Source organism: Portunus trituberculatus, chromosome 29, assembly GCF_017591435.1.
Source record: "Portunus trituberculatus isolate SZX2019 chromosome 29, ASM1759143v1, whole genome shotgun sequence".
In the NCBI taxonomy this organism is placed as follows: domain Eukaryota; kingdom Metazoa; phylum Arthropoda; class Malacostraca; order Decapoda; family Portunidae; genus Portunus; species Portunus trituberculatus.
In genome coordinates this window covers 9,244,443-9,270,533 of record NC_059283.1, presented here as the reverse complement: position 1 = coordinate 9,270,533, position 26,091 = coordinate 9,244,443, and the positions used below count along the sequence as shown (strand labels likewise).

The 26,091-nt window shown below is 39.3% G+C and overlaps 1 protein-coding gene across 1 annotated transcript in view; it reads right to left on the bottom strand.

Annotated features, from left to right (window-relative positions):
• Window positions 1-2,356: 2,356 nt before the first annotated feature.
• The window catches only part of LOC123510409 (mitochondrial amidoxime reducing component 2-like), a 56,310-nt gene continuing 32,575 nt past the window's right edge, over window positions 2,357-26,091 (bottom strand). The window contains exons 6-8 of the mRNA XM_045265576.1: window positions 17,765-17,970; window positions 5,712-5,786; window positions 2,357-5,099 (exon numbers count right to left, since the gene is read on the bottom strand). Of these exons, the coding sequence (XP_045121511.1) occupies window positions 4,982-5,099; window positions 5,712-5,786; window positions 17,765-17,970 (399 nt within the window). The 3' untranslated portion in view covers window positions 2,357-4,981. The remainder of the gene's footprint in view (window positions 5,100-5,711; window positions 5,787-17,764; window positions 17,971-26,091) is intronic.

Here is a 26,091-nt window from a genome sequence, read left to right as displayed (position 1 = left end):
GAGAAGTCTTAGAATACCTAACTTCATAGAAGCTATTTTATCAAGAGATGAGATGTGAAGGTCCTTGTTTAAGATTATGAGTAAAGGACAGACCGAGGATATTCAGCGTGGAAGAGGGAGACAATTGAGTGTCATTTAAGAAGAAAGGAAAGTTGTCTGGAAGGTTGTGTGGTTGTGTCAAGTTGATAAATGAAGGAATTGAGCTTTTGAAGCATTGAACACTATTAGTTTTCTCTGCCCTAATCAGAAATCTTAGAAAGATCAAAAGTCAAGCATTCTGTGGTGTTCCTTTGTGATCTGTTGACTTCCTGAAAGGATGTAGAAAGATGTAGGGTGATATCATCAGTGTAGGAGTGGATAGGGCAAGAAGTTAGGTTAAGAAGATCATTAATGAATAATAGAAAGAGACTGGGCAACAAGACAGAACCCTGAGGAACACCACTATTAATAGATTTAAGAGAAGTGGCCATCTACTACGGCTGCAATAAAACAATTGGAGAAGGAAACTTTAGATAAAGTTGGAAGGAGAAGGATAGAAACTGTTGGAGAGCAGTTTTGAAATCAAAGCCTTGTGCCAGACTGAATCAAAAGCCTTTAATATGTCTAACGTAACAGCAAGTTTCATCAAAATCTCTAAAAGAGGATGGCCAAGACTCAGTAAGAAATACCAGATTACCAGTAGAGCGACCTTGACAGAAGCCATACTGGCGATCAGATAGAAGATCAGATAAGAATATTCAAACTTCCAGCAAGAAGGAAAGGTAGAAGTTGATAGACATAGTTGACAGAGTTTGGCCATGCAAAGTGCAAGCATGGAAGCACAGTTTTTGAGAATAGGAGAGACCCCATCAGGTCCATAAGCCTTCCGAGGGTTTAAGCAAGCAAGGGCATGGAAAACATCATTACGAAGAACTTTGATTGAAGACACGAAATAGTCAGAGGGAGGAGGAGCAGAAGGGACAAGCCCAGAATCATCCAAAGTACAGTGGTACAGTGGAATCATGCACGCTTTGGAGTCCGAGGGGTCTCCAAGAGCATGGGTTCTAATTCTGTCCAAGGTCCGAGTGTACGTTGGCTTCCTCATTCTGGGCAATGGTTTCCTAGTGGATCGGCTTTGAGATAGGAGGTACCCCAAAAAGTATCCCCTTTAGCCCATAAATCCTCATGAAAAGCCCACATGGTATAAATCTAATAAATAAGACAAAATAAAATAAAATAATTAAGGTTTGAGAGAAGAGTTCAGCTTTAGAGGCAGATGAGATGGCAATGGTGCCATCAGGATGAAATAAAGGAGGAAAAGATGAAGAAGTAAAGATATTGAAGATGTTTTTGGCCAGATACCAGAAGTCACGAAGGGAGTTAAGAGTTTGAAAGATATTTTACATTTTCTTTTTAAAGTACAGTAAGTGCTCGTTATACGGTACACATGCATTCTGAAAACCTTACCACAAATCGATATTACCGTATACCGAACCCATTATAACATGTAATAATAGGGAATGCGTTCCAGCACGTCAAAAGTCACCCCCACAGAAATTAAAATACATGTAAATATATATATATATATATATATATATATATATATATATATATATATATATATATATATATATATATATATATATATATATATATATATATATATATATATATATATATATATATATATATATATATATATATATATATATATATATATATATATATATATATATATATATATATATATATATATATATATATATATATATATATATATATATATATATATATATATATATATATATATATATATATACACATATATCAGGAGAGATGTAGGAGCACTTTGGTACTGTGTTACAGGGTGTGAAGGTGAAGATTGAGGTGTCAGGAGAGATGTAGAAGCACCACCATGTGATGGAGAACTTAAGTGATGCCGGACAAGGCAGATGATAGTGCCCGGCCTGTGAACAACCCTGGTCAGGTCCCCCTTTTTCCCTGTGACCAAGTCATCGGGATACAGTTGTCGTTCACAACCGCCAACATAAGGAAAGAAGGAACGAGGAAGTGAGAGGATTTATCTACAATTAACCATCCAAGCCCGGGAGGCAACGGGTCTACAGAAGGAAGGAGAAGGACGTGTGGAGAAGACAGGGGAATAGATGCAATGGAGGATCAACATTAGGAGGGAAATACAGGAATATTGATTGTGACAGTGGCTAGGTCACCCTGCTAGATTGTGCAACTACTACATTGTGGAGAATATATGGATGTACATAGTATGAATCTCAGTGGGTCATTCATCCTAGATAGTTTTTTCCAGTTTTTGCTATCTCAAAAATTGGGTGGTGGGAGCTAAATCAGAAGGATAAAGTAAAATGTTCAGTACATATATTAATCACAAAATATGAACATAATATACAATGAAATAATAAATGGGTAAATAATACATACATAAGATAGATCGTCCTGAGAGTATTACAATAATACACAACAAAAACATTGCTGGCAGGATGCCATTACATCTTAACCTAAAATGCATTAAATTATATTACTGTATTTTACGGCTTGCAAGATGCTGCATCTTAGAAGACGCACCCTAATATTTAAAAGAAATTTCTAAGAAAAAAAAAGTCATTCTCCTACAAGAACACATTCACCATATACCCAACCACTGAACACAAAAACATTAGAAGCAAGGAGTCTGCAAGACACCATTGTTTCAGCACTTATTACAAATTTGCTCAAGCACTCACCACAAATTTGCTCGAGCACTCACCACAAATTTACAACTATGTAATTAAAAACACCATAGGTAAATACGTACACACAGTGAAGCAGTCCATCTCTTTTTGTTTCAGTGGTGGGCGACGGCATGTATTGGACGTATTGTTTACATCAGCCCTGTGGAACCTGCTGCCCAAGGGCCGCATGCGGCCCTCAAAGGCTTTCATTGCAGCCCTTTCTACTAAAAATAAATAAACTTTAGTGCAGCCCTCAGAGAGAGAGAGAGAGAGAGAGAGAGAGAGAGAGAGAGAGAGAGAGAGAGAGAGAGAGAGAGAGAGAGAGAGAGAGAGAGTTATCAAGTAGAGCCCAACAAAAGTTTGACAAAATTCATATTCTCGTGTATCAGTATCACCATATTTTTTCTATTTAGTTCACTAAGGTACAGATTTTAATTATATTATAACAAAATAATATATTACTTGACATTATCTGTCTATGAGTCTGACACGTATGGTTCACATACTGTAATATGGTACTGTGTTCCCGCCTGTCAGTACCGCTGCCTCACCAGTCTCCTTTGTGACTTCATTTGTTGTGGTTGATTTGTGATTACCAGTACGTACTGTAAATTGTTAATGTTGCAGTTTTGTGATTGACTTTAGAAAATTTGCAAGCACAGTGTATCCAAAACTCTCTGCTCATGCAAGGAAAATGATGGCAATGTTTGGTAGCACATATGTATGTGAGCAGCTCTTTTCAAAAATTAATCTGGTTAAAAACAAGTATAGATCTTCACTTATTGATGAACATTTGAAAAGTACCCTGCATGTAGCCACATCATCCATACAGCCTGATATTGATGAGTTGGCGTCCCAAATGCAACATCAACCATCTCACTAGGGTAGCCTTTCATTTGCAAATTAATGCTCAGGAAATGTCTGTTTTTTATAATAATTCTTGTTAATGATCCCAGTTAACCAACAATAACTAATTATTTATGTTTGTACATTATAATAATAAGGTACGGCAGCCTTTCATTTGCTCATTAATTTTATAGTAAGGAAAATACATTTGTTTCGGACAATTCTTATTTTTGTGATCCCAATATAAATAAAATCAGTAACAAAATCATTTCCTATCTTTATCAGTATAATCTCACATAATATGTCTTCGATCATAGTAAATAACATGAAATAGTAAGGGTATGTGGCCCTCCATACCAACAGAGTCATGACTAGTGGCCCTTTGGGAAAAAAGGTTGCACACCCCTGGATTACATTACAGAATTACTTGTCCGATCGCCGAAATCGAACGCGTCAGTGCTGCAGTTCATATTTATTTTATTTTGCAATCATGCTTCATAAGCTTTATCAATGCGAATATAATTCACAAGTGGAGTTTTGGCTCTTGCTTGAACGAGTAAGTCATTTGGATGTTCTATTAATGAATGTATAAAGGCACCTGGCATGTGTGTGTGTGTTCATGTGCGTTGCTATGAGATGAGGGAACAGCCCGTTTTCTCCACAGACCAAGTAGGCTCCAGGAAGGATTATGGTATTGGAAATACTTGTAACAGCTAAGTACTGAGTTTACATAATATAAAAGGCTGAATTGAAGAGTACTTAAGCTAACATCATAATGTAATGACTCAACATACAAATCCAGGTCGCTATCGGTCAAGTGTCCAAGCTCACTTGAGGCTGGGTGTTGCTTTACAATACAACATTCGTCTTGGAAGACGCACTAGTATTTTTCAGAGTATTTTTTAGGAAAAAGAAGTGCGTCTTGTAAGCCGTAAAATACGGTAACACCTGACGGTCATAACATAATCTTAACAAATGATAATTATATTTCTATAATGATATAGAATATAGTGAATATAATTCATAACATTAATATATATGCTACATTATACTAATGTGTATGTATGACAGCTATCATACTTAATATTCCATCACTGAAAATTATCTTTTGCCACTGCTCTGATGTACAATCCTTATATATGCTCTTAAGTTTACTCAGCTGTTCATGCAATTTTCTCATAAGTAAACAGTACCAACATGATAAACGAATCTAAGAAACATCACTTTTGCACAAGGTTTGTTTTCTTACAAGAAAGTAGAAATTTAAATATGGATATATCTTACAATCATTTGCTATTCCACAACTTCATAATCTTAATATGACGGACTTTAACAAAACAAAATTATTCTTTGATACTTTGTACAGAATAATGAAGATACAAAGATATGGATGAGCCTTTCACATACTTCTAAAAACTTTCGGACCTTGTAATGTGAACTTCATCTCCTACACTCACCTTACCAGCCAGATCAAGGCCAAGGTTGATGCCAAAGAATGGACTATCCATTCCTTTCTCACACCGATACCTGTGAAAGAGAACTCAAGTTACCCAGGCAGAGCTGAAGAACATATACAATAAAAGTGCAGAGAAAAGAGTCATGCCAAAGAATGGACTGTCCATTCCCTTTACACACTGAAACCTAAAAAGGGAGATTAAATCCTAGAGCAAACATTAGCCAATTAGAAAACGAGAATGTGTGAAGAATAAGTCAAGCAAATAAAAAGAGTCATGCCCAAAACAAATAATAACAAAGAGGCTACATATTCTATATTTTCTCCTTCCTATGACTTGAACTCTTTCAAAAGGGAGGTTTCAAGATATTTATTCTTTGAATTTTAACAACTGTTTATTAATCTGGGAACTGGAACCTTAATGGGCCTTTTTTATAGTTTTTTGTCTTTGGCTAATGACCTTCCTACATAGAAAAAATAAATAAAAAATTGAAAGAAAATAAATAAATAATGAAAAATCATTGCAGTCTTCTGGTCCCCATCATAAAGCTATAAAATTGTAACAACCCACCCTACTAGGAAGTCTTAGAACTATAGAAAAATTGTAATTACCTAACCTACTAGGAAGTCTAAGAACTAAACTCTGTCAAACAAAATATTATTCAACAAACAAATGAAATACCTACGTCTTGAGAGTACGCAGTGGCTCCATGTCAGGATTTTTCTTGCCAGTCTCAGCACTAACTGTGGTAAAAATACACCTGCAAACACATCAACTTATCTCAGAAAACTATTCAACATCTTTGGTAAAATTACAAGTAAATGCTTTACAGCCAAATTATCAAATAACTTCCTCCTTCTTCTTATTTGAAAACCACTCTCTGTGTATTAGCAGTCACAAGGATGCTCCTTAAGTATTAAATGAAGAGGTAAAGTACAGAAAAACCAAACAATACACTCCTTCATGAAGAGCAGGCAAGCACTGTCTCTTTGCCAATCTCTTCGCTGACTTCATGATTAATTCCATTGTTTAGTAATTGGTTATAAGATCAGATAAGACCTTCTAAGTGTCATATTTAATCACATCATGTAGGAAATATTATTTTCCACTATGTAAAGGCTTGTCCACACCAGGAAAATTGTACAAGTGTGCAAATAGTTTGCAAACAGCTTACAAAGTATTTCCAAACCATGTTTCCTGCCTAATGTTAACACCTTAGTTGTCATTTTATCCATGATGACTGTAAAGGTTGCTGCAGTAGCTTCTAAATTTCACTGACGTATTTCATAAATACAGGAAAGGGGAAGAAAAAATGAGATGACAGAAAAAGAAAAAAAGCTATTTATGGCAACTTGCTTCTGGCAAATTTGAGAATACATGGAACATATTTCACCAAATGTCTTCAGATGTCCACAACTAACTTGGAGATGCTTTCATGGATGGTGGCTCAAAAAATCTCAAAAGAATACAAACTACAGAAAGGCCATTTCACCCTACGTCAGATTGGCTATTGCACTGAGTGCCAGCCTCATCCAGATATGATTCAGCATCACTACTGCTTGCATACACACACACACACACACACACACACACACACACACACACACACACACACACACACACACACACATATGGAGACGGGACCACACGAGCATAAAGCCCAGGCCCTGTAAAACTACAACTAGGTAAATACACACACACACACACACACACAGATATTTGGGTGTGTCTCCTTTCACGTGTAGCCCCTGTTCACCTAGCAGTGAGTAGGTACGGGATGTAAATTGAGGAGTTGTGACCTTGTTGTCCCGGTGTGTGTTGTGTGCCTGGTTTCAGGCCTATCCGAAAATCGGAAATAATGAGCTCTGAGCTCGTTCTGTAGGGTAACGTCTGGCTGTCTCGTCACAGACTGCAGCAGATCAAACAGTGAAACACCATGTAGTGTAGTGGTTAGCATACTCGACTCACAATCGAGAGGGTCTGGGTTTGAGTCCTGGAGGTGGCGAGGCAAATGGGCAAGCCTCTTAATGTGTAGCCCCTGTTCACCTAGCAGTAAATAGGTACGGAATGTAACTTGAGGGGTTGTGGCCTCGCTGTCCCGGTGTGTGGAGTGTGTTGTGGTCTCAGTCCTACCCGAAGATCGGTCTATGAGCTCTGAGCTCGCTCTGTAATGGGGAAGACTGGCTGGGTAACCAGCAGACAACCGTGGTGGTGGTGAATTACACACACAAACACACACACACACATACGGTCCGGTAGCTCAGTGATTAGAGCGCTGGCTTCACAAGCCAGATGACCGGGGTTCGATTCCCCGGCCGGGTGGAGATATTTGGGTGTGTCTCCTTTCACGTGTAGCCCCTGTTCACCTAGCAGTGAGTAGGTACAGGATGTAAATCGAGGAGTTGTGACCTTGTTGTCCTGGTGTATGGTGTGTGCCTGGTCTCAGACCTATCCCAAGATCGGAAATAATGAGCTCTAAGCTCGTTCCGTAGGGTAACGTCTGACTGTCTCGTCAGAGACTGCAGCAGATCAAACAGTGAACACACACACACACACACACACACACACACACACACACACACACACACACACACCTGTCTCTAAATTAAATAAGTGTTAGATTACATATAGCCAGGGAATAGATAAAGTGAGAGATATGGAACCAAGTAGTGCTGCTAGGTGCATGGAGGAACCTAAACATACGCTGGCCAAAATTCAACGCTATATAGAAACACCTATTGGTTTAAGAAAACTGACTGAAGATACTATGGATATGGATTTCTCGGGTTTCCGAGATGAACAAGGAAATACGAGGAGACTTGTAAATGTAGAAAGAGAATTAAGATATTTGAAGGAGGTGATGTCCAGTCTCATGGACAAACATGACCGACTGGTATCAGAAAATACAGCCTTGAAATTAAGAATAACTGAATGTGAAAAGGTCAGTGGAATAAACCAGGGATTAAAAGAGAAGATTTTAGAAATAAGGAAGCAAACTGATGCTCTAAAAACCACATGCCAGAACTTGCAGGATAAAGTGCAGCAAGGGGTTACAGACAGGATAGAAGGTGGTCTAGGTGAAAACAAATTGAAAAAAAACTAAGAAATAAATGGAAAAAAGAACAAGAGGAGGAAAAGTCACATTTTCAGAAGTGGTAAAGAGAGAAGTTCAGGAGAACACAAAAGTTGCTGTAATTGAAGTTATCAAAGAAAAGGAAAGTATGGTGAGGGATGCAGTGGACAAGAAAAAAGCTTTGTGATCTATGGGATGAGAGAAAATCAACGCTATATAGAAACACCTATTGGTTTAAGAAAACTGACTGAAGATACTATGGATAAAGATTTCTCGGGTTTCCGAGATGAACGAGGAAATACGAGGAGACTTGTACATGTAGAAAGAGAATTAAGTTATTTGAAGGAGGCGATGTCCAGTCTCATGGCCGCCATGGTACAGTGGAACCATGCGTGCTTTGGGGTGAGGGTCTCAAGACAGGTTGAATCCTGTCCACGGTCTGAGTGTAGGTTGGGCTTCCTCACTCAGAGCAATGGTTTCCTAGCAGGTGGGCTTTGAGATAGGAGGTACCACAAAAATTCCCCCCTTTAGCCCAAAAATTCCCATGAAAAGACCACTTGGTATAAAGAAAAAAAAAAAAAAAAAAAAAAAACAGACCGACTGGTATCAGAAAACACAGACTTGAAATTAAGAAGAACTGAAAGTGAAAAGGTCAGTGGAATAAACCAAGAATTAAAATAGGAGATTTTAGAAATAAGGAAGCAAAATGACGCTCTAAAAACCACATGCCAGATGACGGGATGAGAGAAAAGAAAAATCCAAATAAATTCACAAGAGAACGTGAAGAAAGGGAAATGGCCAAAACGGTTATCAAAAGGGTACAAGACAGCACACAAGAATTTGACCAGGAGGTGGAGGAAGTGGTTAGGCTGGGAAGGTACACTGAAGGGGGTAAGAGACCAATGAAGGTGAAAATGAGATCTCAAGTGGCTGTAGAAGAAATAATGGCTAGAAAAGGGAAGTTAGCCGATGATGTCGATCACAAGGAAATATGGATAAAAAAGATATGAACTTAGAGGAAAGGGAAAAGGAGAAAGTGCTAAGAAGTGAGGCTAAGGAAAAAAACGAGAAAAGGACAGAGATAGAGAAGAAGAATTTTTACTGGAGGGTTCTGGATATGAGACTAAAGAAGTGGTACTTAAGGAAAAAAGAGGAGGTCGTGGAGGAGGCAATAAATTAAGAGTGACTTATACTAACATAGATGGTTTGTTATCAAGTATATTGGAAGTTCGGGACTATTTGAAAGAGAAAAAGCCAGATGTAATGTGTATCGTTGAAACAAAACTGAAGAATGAGATACATGTCAACTTTAAAGAGGAAGGATATAATACCTGGAGGAGGGACAGGAAGGATAAAGGGGGAGGAGGAGTGCTAATAATGGTTCGTGATAATATTTGTGTGGAGGATGTTCAATATGGAGAAGACAAAGTGGAGTAACAATCAGAACAGAAGATTTGAAGAAGAGAAAAATTATAGTTACATATGTTCCACCAAAGACTAATACATGGGGATCAGAAGAGCATAAAGATATGCAAAGAGGGACGATAAAGAATCTGGATAACATGATAAAAAGAGATAGAAGAATACTCTTAGTTGGAGACTTTAACTGTAAAAAAATAAACTGGGGAGAGATGGAAGTAATGGACAATGCTGGGCAGTGGAGTGAGAAAGTGTTACAGATGACTATGGTTAATACAATGGACCAGTGGGTAGAAGAGTCAACAAGATACAGGGAGGGAAGAGGAACCATCATTACTTGACCTAGTCTTCACAAAAAGCCAGAATCCCCTCCAATCATACAATACCTTAGTCCAATGGGGAAAAGTGATCATGTGACATTAGAGATGCAAATGCAGGAGGAAGATGAGATAAGATACAGAGAGGACTATAAAGGAGAGAGATTAAATTATGCAAGAGCAGATTTTGAAAAACTAAGGAGTTATTTTGCTGATATTGAGTGGAGTAATATTATGTGCAGGAAGACTGTACAAGAGAAATATGACATATTCTTACAGGAATACAATGAAGGAGTAAAAAAGTTTGTTCCTGTTTATAGAGTTCAGAAAAAAATACATACTTGGTACAATGCTAGATGCTTACAAGCAAAAAAGGCAAAGGATAAAGTGTGGAAGAAACTTTTAAAGCAAGGAAATGACTATAATAATCAACAGTACAAAGATACTAGAAATTAATATATTAGAGTAAGGAGAGAGGAAGAAAGAAAGTTTGAGAAGGATATAGTGGATAAAAGCAAGGATGAATCAAAACTTTTCTACAAGTTTGTAAATGGCAAAACAAAGAATAAGGAAATAATTGAAAAAATAATTTAAGAAGGAAAGACATACCAAACAGAGAAAGAAATGTGTGAAATAATGAATGAGAGCTTTAAAATGGTATTCATTGAAGATGACTTCACAGAACCTAATAGGACATTGAATTGCCTAGGATCACAGGAAATTGCAGTTCCTAAAGAGGATATTGGAAGATTACTGGACAAGTTGGAAGTCAGGAAAGCAATTGGGCCAGATGGTGTATCAGGTTGGGTCTTTAAAGAATGTAAAGAGCAATTACTGGAGCCAATTTGGAAATAATTAGAAGTTCAGTAAATGAAGGGAAAGTTCCACTAGAGTGGATAAAGCCAATGTAATACCAATATTTAAAGGAGGAAAGGCAACTGAACCTCTAAACTACAGACCAGTCTCATTTACAAGTGTCGTAGAGAAGGTGAAATAATTATCAAAGAAAAATGGGTTAAATTTCTAGAAGAGGAGCAAGTCATATTGAACAGACATTTTGGGTTCATCAAACTTATTAAGCTTCTACTCCACGGTTATTGCAGGACTTGAAAGCAGAGACGGATGGGTAGATACAGTATACCTGGACATTAAAAAGGCATTTGATAAAGTCCCTCACGGAAGACTTCTTTGGAAACTAGAGAACATAAGAGGACTGCGTGGAACCTTGCACGAATGGATAAGAGATAATTTGAAGGATAGAGAAATGAGAACTGTGATCAAAGATGCATACTCATCTTGGAGTAAAGTAACACTAACCCACAAGGGTCAGTGTTAGCCCCCATTATGTTTCAAGTTCATGTAAATGACATTCACATTGGAGTAAACAGCTATATTAATTTATTCGCTGATGATGCAAAGTTGCTAAAAGTTATCAAAACCAGAGAGGACTGTATACTGCTACAGGAAAATTTAAATAAGATCTATGAATGGAGCAGGATATGGAAATTGGAGTTTATTGCCAAGAAATGTCACATAATGGAAATTGGAAAGAGTAAGAGAAGACCAGTATGGAACTATCTGATGGGAGAGGAGCAAATAACGAAGACTAAAGAAGAAAAAGATCTTGGAGTGATCATACAAGAAAATCTGAGCCCTGATAAACACATAAATAAGATATTTGGACTATCATATAGGATGTTGACTATTATAAGAGTGGCATTTCATTACATGGATAAAGATATGATGAAATGAAATCATCACAAGCATGATATGCCCAAGGCTACAATATGCAGCAGTACCACATGGATCTCGAGCTCATGGTATAAATAAAAGATATAATGATCATATCAGAAGGCTGGAATATCCAACAGTGGTATGGTGTCTTAGTTCTAAAAAAGATACAAGACAAATGGAAAGGATATAAAAGATTGCTACAAAGATGGTGCCAGAATTAAAGGACCTCACATATGAAGAACGACTGAAGGAAATAGGACTGCCAACCTTACAAGATAGAAGAGAACGAGGGGACCTAATAACAATGTATAAGATAGTAAATGATATTGAAAAGATAGACAAAGAAGACCTGGTGCAGTTGGCGGAAGAGGATGGAAGGACAAGAGGACATGAAAAGATCAGGATGAGGCAGTGTGTGAAGGATGTTGGAAAATACAGTTTTCCACACAGAACGGTGGAAAAATGGAATGCATTGGATAATGAAATTGTTGCAGGACATAGTGTGCATAACTTTAAAACAAATTAAATAAATGGAGAAATGGAGACAGGACACTATGAGCCCCGCTCGAACCCTGTACAATACAACTAGGTAAATACAACTAAGTAAACACACACACACACACACACACACACACACTACAAGAAAGGTTCCAGAATTTAAAGGGATGGCATATGAGAAGAGACTAAAAGCTATGGAACTACCAACCCTGGAACAGAGAAGAGAGAGAGGGGATCTGATACAAGTTTATAAATTGATTAACAGAATGGATCAAGTGGATAATGAGAAACTAATCCTGAGAGAAGAATATGACATTAGAAGCACAAGATTGCATAGTAAGAAACTGAGGAAGGGAAGATGTCTGAGAGATGTTAAAAAATATAGTTTCCCGCAAAGATAAGTTGAGACGGAACAGTTTAAGTGAAGAAGTGGTGTCAGCAACGAGGGTGCATAGTTTTAAAGAGAAATTGGATAAGTGTAGATATGGAGACGGGGCCACACGAGCATAAAGCCCAGGCCCTGTAAAACTACAACTAGGTAAATACAACTCGGTAAATACACACACACACACGCACACAAACACACACAAACGGCCCGGTAGCTCAGTGGTTAGAGCGCTGGCTTCACAAGCCAGATGACCAGGGTTCGAATCCCTGGCCAGGTGGAGATATTTGGGTATGTCTCCTTTCACGTGTAGCCCCTGTTCACCTAGCAGTGAGTAGGTACGGGATGTAAATCGAGGAGTTGTGACCTTGTTGTCCTGGTGTGTGGTGTGTGCCTGGTCTCAGGCCTATCCGAAGATCGGAAACAATGAGCTCTGAGCTCTTTCCGTAGGGTAACGTCTGGCTGTCTCGTCAGAGACTGCAGCAGATCAAACAGTGAATTACACACACACACACACACACACACACACACACACACACACACACACACACACACACACACACACACACACACACACGGGACATCGTCGATGGCGGAGGTGGTCGCTGAGCTCCAGAGCAATCATCTATAATTCTACAGTTACCTAAGAGTAACCAAGGTGGGAAAGGAGCTGGTAATGTTTGTCCCGTCTCCATATAGTCATGTTAACTGTTGATTAGCAAAATAATGTCCAGTGAAGGTAAATATAAACTGTAGCCTGCGTTTGAGCCATCAGCTGGTTTGTTTACATCTGCGCAACATGGCGGCCGTGAACTCGAAAGATGAATCAGACTTCACAGGGTTTCAAGGAATAATGGAGAAGAGCTTATGTGAAGAAAATTCTGGAGTTAGAAGGTAAAATTGAAAACTGTTTGAAAAGTATGAGGGCCTGGAAACGAGTTATGACAATGTAAAGAGACTGTGCCGATATGAAGAAGGAAAATGCAGCACTGAAAGAGGAAGTTAAGCTAATTAAAGTGAATTGCGAAAAATGTGGAGAATCTCTAGGAAAAGTGATGGAGAAGCAGGCTGAATGGAAAAAAGTCAGGAAGTGGAAAGAAAGGAGGTAAATTACAAAGTTGCAAGTCTGGAAAAGGAAATCAAAGAGTCAGGGGAGAAAACTTTGGGCCTTGCTGAAATTATAGATCAACAGATCATAGAAGAGAAGATAGCTGAGAAAGTGGTGAAGGTTATTAAGTCAAATGAGACATTGGTGAGGGAAACTGTAGACAAAAAGAGATGTGTGGTGATATTTGGTGTGGAGGAGGATAAGACACCGAGTAAAATGGAGAGAGAGAAAACATAAAAAGGTGATAAATAATATCATTAATGTGGTGCAGGAGGAGGAAAAGACCTAGTACAAGAAATAGAGGACTTCCATAGAATTGGAAAGTTCACAAGAGAAGGTATGAGGCCAATAAGAATCAAACTTAAGTCACAAAAGGATGTAGATGAATTGGTGGAGAAGTCATGGAGGCTAGCCCAGCAGGAAACAACAAGGAAGATTTGGTTGAGAAGAGATCTCGGTGAAAAGGAAAGAGAAATGTTAAATGAGTTGAGAAAGGAGGCTTTGAAAAAAATGAAGAGAGGACAGAAGAGGAGAAGAAAGAGTTTTTCTGGAGAATCTTGGATATGAGACTGAGGAAGTGGTTCATAACCCAGAAAAGTACAGCAAGAAAGGACTAAAGAAACTTACATATGAGCGAAATGTAATGTATTCCAACATAAATGGAGTGATATCGGGATTTTAGAACTCAACGATTACTTGAGGGACAAGAACCCAGATATTGTGGGTCTTACTGAAACAAAACTGAGAGAGGGAGAAGACCTGATGATGGTTGGAGAAGGAAATATAACGTTTGGAAAAGAAATAGAGTAGGTAAGATGGGAGGAGGAGTGATGTTGCTGGTTAAAAAAGATATAAAGGTGGATCAAGTGAAAAAAGGTATGGGAAAGGCAGAAGTGCTAAAGATCAGAGCAGAAACTAATGAAGGAAAAAAGAGGCACTACATAGTGGTGTACGTACCACCTAAGACAAATGCATGGTCAGTACAGGAATATGAAGAAATGATAAGTGATACAGGAACATGTCTGGAAGAAATGTTGGGTGGCTGTGAACGAACTATAATGATGGGAGATTTTAATTGTAAAGAGGTGTGTTGGGAGGACTGGTCAATGGAAGGATCAGAGACAACATGGGGAAATACACTATTGACACTGGCAATGGAAAATGTGTTAACTCAGTGGGTCAAAGAAGATACTAGGTTTGGAGGAGAGGGAGCATCGTCAAGACTGGACTTGGTCTTTAGTACAGAGCCAATGGTCATTGAGGAGATGAGGGTGGAGTGCCCTTTAGCAAAGAGTGATCATGCAGTTTTGGAGTTCAAGGTGATAGATGAAGAGAAATCTAGAAGAAATGAAGAATATAAAGTGGGAAGATGGAATTATGCCAAGACAGATTTTGGAAACCTAAAGAAATTCTTTCAAGAGACAAATTGGATGAAATTCAAGAGTGCTAAGGAGCAAATGAAAAGTGGAAGGAATTTATAAAAATATACAAAGAAGGTGAGAAAAATTTGTACCAATAAGACAACATAGAGAAGTTGGAAAGCAGGACTGGTTTAACGATAGATGTGAAAAGGCTAGAACAAGAAAAGAGGATGCATGGAAGAGGTGGAGAAGGAAAAGACGGATTAAGCAGTGGGAAAGTTACAAAAGAGCAAGAAATGAATATGTGTTGATTAGAAGAGAAGAAAGAAAGAAACAAGAAAAGGATATAATTGATAAATGTAAAGACCAACCAAGGCTTTTTACAGACATGTGAACAACAACATCAAAAATAGAGAAAGTATTGAAAGTTTAGAAGTAAATGGAGTATGCAGTGAAGATCCCAGGAAATGGCAGAGGCTATGAATGGATGCTTTCGGAAGGTATTCACAAAGGAGACTGCTTTTGACAAACCACTGGTAATGGAACAGAAAGGGATTATGAAGGAGTTTCAAGTAACTGTGGAGGAGATCAAGAACATGATGGGGAGTTTAGAAGTGAGAAAAGCTGTGGGACCTGATGGGGTATCAGGATGGATTTTAAGAGAATGCAGGGAGCAATTGGCAGAAAAAGTTTGTGAAGTAATTGATGCCTCATTAAGGGAAGGTGTAGTGCCCCAAGACTGGAAAAGAGCTAACATTGTCCCAATCTATAAATCAGGTAACAAGAGAGACCCATTGAACTATAGACCAGTGTCACTTACAAGTGTGGTAGCTAAGATGTGTGAGAGGGTGGTGAAGAATAGATGGACAGACTTCTTGGAGAAAAATGACATACTTTGTGAGTGTCAATTTGGTTTTAGAAAGGGCGTTCATGCACGACAAACCTGATATGTTACTATTCGAGGGTGATAGATGTAATACAGGAAAGAGATGGTTGGGCTGATGGAATATATCTGGATTTAAAAAAGGCCTTTGATAAGGTACCACACCAGAGACTGATCTGGAAACTTGAAATGGTAGGAGGAGTGCATGGCAGTTTACTAAAATGGATGGAAGACTTTTGGTAGGAAGAGAAATGAGAACAATAATTAAGGACAGACCATCAGAATGGGGATTGGTGGAGAGTGGAGTTCCACAGGGATCAGTGTTGGCACCAGTAATGTTCGCAGTCTACATAAATGACATGGTGGATGGGGTGTCCAGTTATGTGAGCCTATTTGCAGACGATGCAAAATTGTTAAGAAAAGTGAGATGTGACAAAGATTGCGAACTACTCCAGGAAGACTTGGACAGAATATGGAAATGGAGCTGTACATGGCAAATGGAGTTCAACACGACAAAATGCAAGAAAATAGAGTTTGGCAAGAGTGAAAGAAGAATCAGGAGTATGTACAAGATAGGAAATGAAGACATAAAACCAGTCATGAAGAAAAAGACCTTGGGGTGACAATTACCAATGACCTATCGCCAGAGAGACATATAAACAAAATAATTGGAGAAGTATTGAACTTATTGAGGAACATAAGAGTGGCGTTCGTATATCTAGATGAAGAAATGATGAAGAAAATAATTACTGCAATGATAAGACCGAGGCTTGAATATGCAACAATACAGTGGGCTCCGAACTTAAAGAAACACATAAGGAAACTAGAGAAAGTACAGAGGGCTGCAACGAAAATGGTGCCTGACTTAAGAGATTTGACTTATGAAGACAGACTGAAAAGAATGCAACTTCCAACCCTGGAAAACAGAAGAGAAAGGGGAGACCTGATAGCAATATACAGAGTGATGATTGGCATGGAAAAATGGATAGGGAAGATCTGTGTATGTGGAATGGAAGAATGTCGAGAGGGCATGGGAAAAAACTAAAAATGGCCACTTATAGGAGAGATGTGAAAAAATATAGCTTCCCTCATAGAAGGGTGGAAGCATGGAATAGTTTAGACGTGGAAGTGGTCAACGCAAGGAATATTCATGATTTTAAGAAAAAGCTGGACATTAATAGATATGGAGACGGGACAACACGAGCATAGCTCTTTTCCCGTATGTTACAATTAGGTAAATACAATTAGGTAAATAAATACACACACACTGCCTCATAGCTCTGAGGTAAAGGATCTAAGTGTGTTGGCCATCATGGCTGGCATAGGTTTGAACCCCACAAGGGGATGATCACCTCTTATACAACCCAAAGAAACATGATGTGTAAATTAGGGACTACTCTCTTTATAAGAACACAAAGATTTGATGATAAGGCCCTCAGTTCATGACAAGTAAAATTTCACACATCCCAGTTGTATGGTGATGTATGATTCAGATGCACAGAAACAAGTATGTGACCACTGGCTAGATGAAAAATTTCCACCTTATTCCCTTGTCCTAGCATGCATTCTCCTGCCATTAGCAACACATAGGGGAGTGTTATGCACTTTCTATATATATGATTATCATGACCCATGTAATTTATATAATGTTCTCTTTCAGGTTGCTATATCAAGTACTGTAATATAGACATGTTTGTTGTGTTTGGTATTGTATGCTTTAACTTGAAAACAATTACCTTTTGACAAGGATCACAGAACCTATTCCTTCATTTTTTCCCCATAAGTTATGTTTCGTTATTTGACAATTCAAATGGAACCTAACTTCCTTGCAGTATTATTGTCTAACAATTATTTTTCTCTAACTCTTGTGTTTTCTGAGACCTATGCCACATGCCTTTCAAAACAAGATGAATGGAACTGCTAATACAGAGGAGAATTTACCTTCAAGAATATTGCATACCTTGAACATGGCACAGTATTTCTGAAGACAGTATCACCAATCTTAACATACTGCCACTCATCCTCATCATAAGGTTTCTTGATTCCCTCTATCAGAATGTTTGGCCGGAAATCCTCAGCAGCAATCTTGGAACTTACTCTAGTTTGTAGATCTGCCACGCTCTCTGCAGTCATGAGCATATACCCACCAGAATCTGCATACAGGGACTGTAAGGAAATGGTTACCAAAATAAGAGTGGCTTGAATATAATGAAAAGTATAAAGTTAGCTGCAAAGACAGTTCAAGCAACATTCCAAGATAAGACAATATGATATGGGAGAACAGGAGACTGTATGTAAACGTGACTTACTAACAACTAAGTAACAATTATCATGTAGTACGGAGAATATAAAAAAATAATACAAGATCATGTTAAAGACAAACAATTTATATCTATAAAGTCAAGAAAACAAAGCAAGGAAGCATAAGGGATTAAAGGTGAAAGTGTCCAATTTGACAAACAATCCTTTGGATAAAGAAAAGGGGAAAATATATGAAAAATAATATAAATAAATTTACCTACAATCAACTCTTGATTAACGCAAGTTTGAATAATGTGCTTTCGATTTAACGTGACTTGATATGTAAGGATATACTATTAAATTATGTGATTTATTCTATTTACCGCGTGTTAATTCGACTCGATAACATCATGCGTATCCTAGCTACTTCTGGCAGGAACTGCACTGAAATACTCTAGACCAGGACCCAAGAAACTTAACAGTGACCTTAGCAATTTCCGAGATAGTATCCATCAACGTATAGAGGGACATCATTGCCATGATAACTAAGTTGTTAGCAGGATGACAATAACACCAACCCCCAAGGAGATGTTATTGTCTTGTATATACATTAAATGGTCAAAAAACAACATTTTTATTAGCTTTTTAAAAACAAGCTTTACCACCAAGGAAGGGTTATTTTATGAAGCACAAAGTGAAATCTTGCATGGAACACCAAAAACAAAAGCAGATGAGGAAGCAACATATTTGTTCGCCACTGATTAGTTTCGGCTGTTGCTTCTTCTTCTTGTGACCCATTAACTTCTTCATTACGGGCAACAGAAAACGGTTCCTGCGCCATATCCAGGATGGATGACGGTGGAGAGATACCTGACTCAGGTAGCTCTCTCTCTCTCTCTCTCTCTCTCTCTCTCTCTCTCTCTCTCTCTCTCTCTCTCCTCCTCCTCCTCCTCCTCCTCCTCCTCCCACAACAGAAAAGATGATGACAGTAAGCAATTCTTCATAATAGGGATGTAAAATAAGAAATATACCCACACAAATTTTATAGAAAAAAAATTGTAGTTTGCCTTCTCAAGGCCATTTCTGAAGATTGAAAATAAGAGAAAACATCAACTTTTATGGTAAACCAATCTATTGATACCATAAAATAATACAAAAATATAATTATTATTTCCAGCATGACACATCAGTACTGTGCTTATCCTGATACAAAAGTCATACACCTTTATAATAATGATGAAAGTCAAGCATGCCATCATAAAAATATTGAACTGCATTAGCCATCTATTTGTCCATTCTTTCATTCTATCCAAGTCAGCCTGCAAATCCTTGGCATCCAAATCGGACCTAATTAATCTACCTATCTTTGTGTCGTCTGCAAATTTACTGATATCACTATCAATTCCACTATCCGAGTCGTTGATATATATCAGAAATATTAATGGCCCTAAAACTGAGCCCTGTGGCATCCCACTAACTACTCGTACTTCTTCCCACTCGGAATTCCAACCATTAATTACTACCCTTGTCGCCTGCCGTCTAACCACGCCTTAATCCAGCCTAATCCAGCCTAATATTCTACCCTCTATAACGTGTGCTTTAACCTTTCTTAAGAGCCTCTAGTGAGGTACTTTGTCAAAGGCTTTACTGAAATCTAAGTATAGAATGTCATAACTATCACCTTTATCTGCCGCCTCATAAACCTTGCTGTCTTACCAAGTTGGTAAGACACGACTTCCCCTTCGTAAATCCATGTTGTGTGTGATTTATCAAGTCATGTTTGTCTAGGTGTTCCCTAATGTTTTTTGCTACTATTGATTCCATTAGTTTACCCACAACTGAAGTTAAGCTGACAGGCCTGTAATTAGATGTTAGGGTTTTATCTCCTTCTTAAATATGGAAACCACATTAGCTTCTCTCCACATTATCAGTACCTCACCTGACTCCAGAGACATCCTAAAAAGTGCTGCTAAAGGCTCGCTTACGACGTCCTTGCATTCCTTTAGAACCCTTGGATAAACTTCATCAGGTCCCGGTGACTTGAATTTCTTTAGTTTATCTATCTCCTGCTCTACCATCCCCTTAGTTATAAGGATATCTGTCAACTTTTCACTATCCTCTGCCCTAAATATCTCATCGCTATCTGGGATTTCCTGTGTGTTCTCTTGGGTGAAGACAGCTAAAAAATACTCGTTCATAATTCTACTAATCTCTTCCGCAGAACTAGCCATTTCACCATTTGTTGTCCTCACGGGACCTATTTTTTCTCTGCTTTTCGTCTTATATAATTGAAAAAATACCTTTGGGTTCATCTTTGCTTGGCTGGCTACCCTCAACTCATATTCACTTTTAGCTTTCCTCGTTAACCTCTTAACTGATCTTACTAATTCATAATATAGTGGCCTTAAAGCTTCATCTCCTGCCTTTACCGTCTTATATACATTCCTTTTTACTTATGTCATGTTTTCCTCTCCAAAGGGCTGTTAACCCTTTTGCCATAAGGGCGATTTTACTACCTTCCCCCACAATACAAGCCCTCCTGCAGACCACTGAACCCACTTAACTTGTCTTTTTACCCTTTTTGTGACCCTCGGGTCACAAGAAGAAGTGACTGACGCTGAAAGGTGGTGCTCCATGCAAGATTTGACCTAATAATGTATTAATAGTTCTTTCTTTAAAGGTTTGAGTAGCAAAATTCCCAAAATAGGCTGACTTTCCCGGTGGCCAGCAACATAACCCATCCTCCCCTATATTAACATTGTTTTCAATCGTAAATTATGTTTCAATAACACAATTTTTAATAATGTGACATCCCCAGGAATGTAACCCTAGCATTAATTCAGAGTTAACTCAACATATCTATAGGGAGGCGGTGGCATAGTGGATAAGGTGGTGAGTGTGAGATCGGGCAGACATTCATGCGTAGGTTCGAATCCTACCAAGTACAGCCTTGAAACTTTGCCATTTGTTGACTGGCTTAAAGATACCTACATGTCACCATGATACCCAGATGCTAGGTACATACACCAAAGATGCACTGGGGTAGTGATATGGGCCCTAATATGGGTACCACTATGAATAAAACTGTCTGTGCCACTAATGGGTGGAAGCTTAACAGCACTTCCAATACTCTTCAAGTTACCTACAGGCACTATAGGCCAGGACATAAAAAAAAAATATATATACAGTGGAGACTCAGTATTCGAATTTAATTAGTTCCAAATGACTGTTCGAGCATTAAAAAGTTTGAGTATTGATATCTATAAATCAGGTAATTCATTCTAATCTTAGCAAACCTCAAGTTTATAAAAATTTCTATGTATTTTTTTTTTTACAATTTTGATTTGTACATACCGTAGTGAAGGCTGGTGATGAATAACATAGGAGAGGAGGAAAGAAGGGTGAGGAAGAGGAGGGAGGTCACCAAAAGATGAGTCACCATGAAAATGTCTTTGTAAAGTTAAATTTCTCCTGGTGTGATTCCTGTTAATCCACTAATGGAATGCTGTGGCTCACTAACACTTGCACTCTCACCAGATTCCCTATTTTCATCACTAATAAATCTTTCTGGTGCCATCATAAGTTTCTAAATTAAAAATAACCGAACAAAACGCAGAAGAATGTTGTTTTTCTCAAGACTGTGGTAGGACTAGGGATGTGCACAGGCATCCAGTATACCAATATTACAGTAACAGAACCATACAGTGGCAGCGGCGAGAAGGGAGATGACAGAGCTTTGTATACAAAGTTTGATTACTAGATATTTTCACCATTAATAAGCCTTTGTTGTTAATGTATATTTATTAATGAAAAACTACAAATAGAACGCAGGAGAATGTTATTCTAATGACCGCGGCAGCACAAGTCACAACTGGTGGAGGGGGAAGGGGCGCGCCTTTGTTTTACAACCACGGGTGTGGACGTTCAACTATCAGGTATTTTTTCGAGTATTAAATTAAACTTTTGTGTTCAAGTATTGAAAAGTTTGAGTATTTAGACGTTCAGGTATTGAGTCTCCACTGTGTATATATATATATATATATATATATATATATATATATATATATATATATATATATATATATATATATATATATATATATATATATATATATATATATATATATATATATATATATATATATATATATATATATATATATTGTCACGCCCGCTAGCCTACAGGACAGCTCGTCCCAGGAGTGCAGCCAACCGGTATACACCGCCGCACTAGCAAGGCGCGACCAGGTTCTTTTCATACTCTTAAAAAGCAGACAGAAGCTGCTTCCCTAGGTCGCCACCACAATCTTAACCTCAGAGATTGGGAAAGGTTACTCGTCACCTCCTCCTCCTCCTCGTCCTAAGAGATAATAACAAGTAATTCTACACGGGAGTGCGGAGAGAAAGTTGTCTTGGTAGAACCACCCTCACGTAGGACAATCCATCAACTCTACTCAAGACAACTCCACTCCTAGCTAAATGTAGTGGTCTGGAGCCCTCCACAAGGGAGAGAGTCCACACTCACTACAAGCAGTGTAATATCTGGCCCGCTGCGGTACTGCGTACTAGCCCACCACCTCGTCAGCCACTTTCACATACACCGACACACTTCTCTCCAGCCCGGTCCCACACCACCAAGGCTGCTAACACAGCACACTACTGCCCACAATATTCTATGAGGCCCTCAGCCTCGGCGAAACACACTACACACGTCTCCCGGACGTGGCAGATAATAACAGACACGAATACCTCAGGTCAGAACTAACTTGACACAGGAGTGGGGGGAAGACTGCCCCGCCACCCTTACTGGGCCTCAACTCACGTGGCTCACCTCCCACGCACTATGGGGGAACAAAGGAGCTGCCTCGCACCTCCACTACTACTTCTACTTACTACTGGAGGGTATTTTCCTCCTATACTACATACTACGTAAGGACGTTAGGTCCTCTCACTACAACACTACGCCTCCCTGATCTCCTTCCCCGGCAACCCACAGAGGCACAGTACTTGATCCCGCTACACGGAATTCACAACATTGAGTACTGCTCACTACCAGACAGCAATCTCTCCCAGCCACCTACTGGGGAGAGATAACACCAGTTCCCGTACCCACAAACCCCTGGCGACACCCTGTCTCTCACAAGGCTCATGAAAGCCGCCAAAAGTCGTGGCACACGTAATGGTGGCTACTTATCTCCACGGCCCGCTCACTACAGAACTTAATAACTGCTCACTGCGCTCTCCAAGCACAGCAGCATCTCGCCTAAAGGTCTACACATTCTCCCAGACCTCACCCTTACTGTGAGTGGCCCTCCAGACACACTTCACAGGAGTGCACGGAATAATTCAAATTAAATCTATTACACAGCGGCGGTGACTACTCTGCTTAAGGTCTCTCAGTGCACTGGGAAAAACAAAGGAGGTTGGCACCGCTTCTCCCAGCCACCCTGCGCTCGGCTCAGGGAGGGAGGGATGACGTCACAACACTCCCATTCTCTCTCTTTCTCTCTCACACTCGTCGCCCGCCAGCCGGGCGATGACTATGAGGCTAACTAAACAAAATAAAAGAAATTATATCGCTCAGCATAATACGCCCCCCTTGAAAGAAAATTTTTGAAAACAAAACAAATTTTCAAAAGTTTTGGTAAACTGAAACTGGGCTAGGGGCTCTCAAAACAAAGACAAGTAACAAAAATAGCAACTCGCCCTCAAATGCTCTTTACGATGTCATGCGAGACAGACAGTCGGCGATGACATTGTCGCACCCTTTGATATGGCGAACTTCTAGATCATACTCCTGGAGGAGCAAACTCCAGCGGGTCAAACGCACATTCTTGAACTTAAATCTATCCAAGAACTGAAGGGGGCTATGGTCAGAAAAGATAGTAATTTTGGGACCATAGGAGGGGACATAAATTTCGAAATGTTGTAATGCTAAGATGATGGCTAGAAGTTTTTGTTCTATCACGGAATAATTTCTCTGCGCGGTGGTGAACTTCTTAAGAGAAATAACACACAGGGTGGTTGACTCCCTGGTGGTCTGGCTGCAATAACACCGCTCCAACCCCCACCTGACTAGCATCTACGGCCAGCGAGAAGGGCTTCTTAAAGTCGGGAGCCCTAAGGACTGGCAGCTCACAGAGCAGCTGTTTCATGCGTGAAAACGCAGCTGCACAGTCTGGAGACCACGTCCACTTCCGCCCCTTCTGCAGGAGATCGGTGAGAGGTGCCAGGAGGGTGGAGTAACCAGGCACGAACCTCCTGTAGTAGACTACTACACCGAGGAACCTCTTCAGGCCTCGACGGCAAGTCGGGGCGGGGAACCGACTTATCGCCTCGACCTTGGCCTCTGGGGGAGTCACGTAGCCCTGGCCCATTACATAGCCCAAGTACTGTACTCTAGCCCTCACATAGTCACACTTTTCTAGGTTAACTACTAAGTCTGCCTCCTGCAGACGGACAAACAAGGCTTCTACATTCTGGACGTGTTCCTCCCAGGACGTGTCATAAATCACCACGTCATCGATGTACACGACACAGTTCTTCAGGCCATCTACCACCCGATCCATCAGCCTTTGGAAGGTGGCAGGGCATTCTTAAGCCCATAGGGCATCACTTGGCACTGATACACAGCTACAAAACTAGCGATCTGCTTGGTTCGCTCAGTTAGGGGCACTTGCCAGTACCCTTTGACTAGGTCCTCATGGGTGGTGTGGAAAAAGAGTAAAATAAAACAACAAAAAAGATGCATGTCTACTTGTCTATTTTAGAGAGAGAGAGAGAGAGAGAGAGAGAGAGAGAGAGAGAGAGAGAGAGAGAGAGAGAGAGAGAGAGAGAGAGAGAGAGATGGGTGTTTCTCCACACTTCAGTGTTAATCCTGTAATTGGGGCTGCGACGTTTGGCGACGCCGCAGCCAGGGAATCCCCAATAGGTCTCCCCCCTCAGCGGCCTTCATATTTGAGTCGGACTACAGGTTAGTGACGGGAAAGAACACTTTTAAAATTAAGTTACATAATGTATAATTGCTTATTACAGTTATATACGAGCGGTCTGTATTTGTCACCATGGATAGAATACATCAAAAATATTTGTATAGAGTGTGGAATGTCATGGGTGTGGATGATGCAGACAGTTAGCAACCCTAAATGGTTCAGAAAAGCAATCGAACAAAAATTAAAAGACTTATGGATAAACAAGTAGTATGAAAACATATCAAATAAAGGTATTTGTAGTACTTACAAATTATATAAAGAAATTTATGGGATTGAAGAATACCTGCTTAAACTTAATAAAAATAATCGTATAAGTTTGTCAAAGCTTCGCACGGGAAATAATTAATTACCAATCATCGTTGGTATATATAATCAAACAGATAGAGAGGTGCGTTATTGTACTAAATGTAATAATGAATTGATAGGGGATGAATACCATGCTTTGTTGATTTGTCAAAATCAAGAAATTCTTCAATTGAGAAATAGATACATACCCGAGTATTATAGACTGCAACCAAATAATTCCTGGTCATTCTGCAAGCCTACATGAACTCAACCCAAATGTTAAAGTTGTATTTATGCCACCAAACACAATGTCATTGATTCAGCCAATGGATCAAGGGGTGATGAGATCCTTCAAGGCCTATTACCTGAGAAGAACCTTCAAACAGGCCATCCGTGCAACAGGAAATGGTGATAAAAGCCTGAAAGAGTTCTGGAAAGGTTTTAACATTTACAGTGCTGTGAAAAATATTGGAGAAAGTTGGGCTGAGGTTACACAGTCAAACATGAATGGTGTGTGGAAAAGCGTGTGTCCTAGCCTAATGAATAACTTTAAAGCCTTTGATAGTGATAGTGTAGAGGAGACCAAGAGCAACTGTGTAAAGCTTAAGAATGAGTTAAGTCTAGACATAGAGGAGAGTGACATAGATGAGGTCCTCGATTCTCACAACTCAGAATTAAACGCTGAAGATCTGATGGAGCTGGGGAAACAAACAGAGGCTGATGAAAATGACGACGTAGTGTTACGGCAGCTTACAATAAAAAACATGGC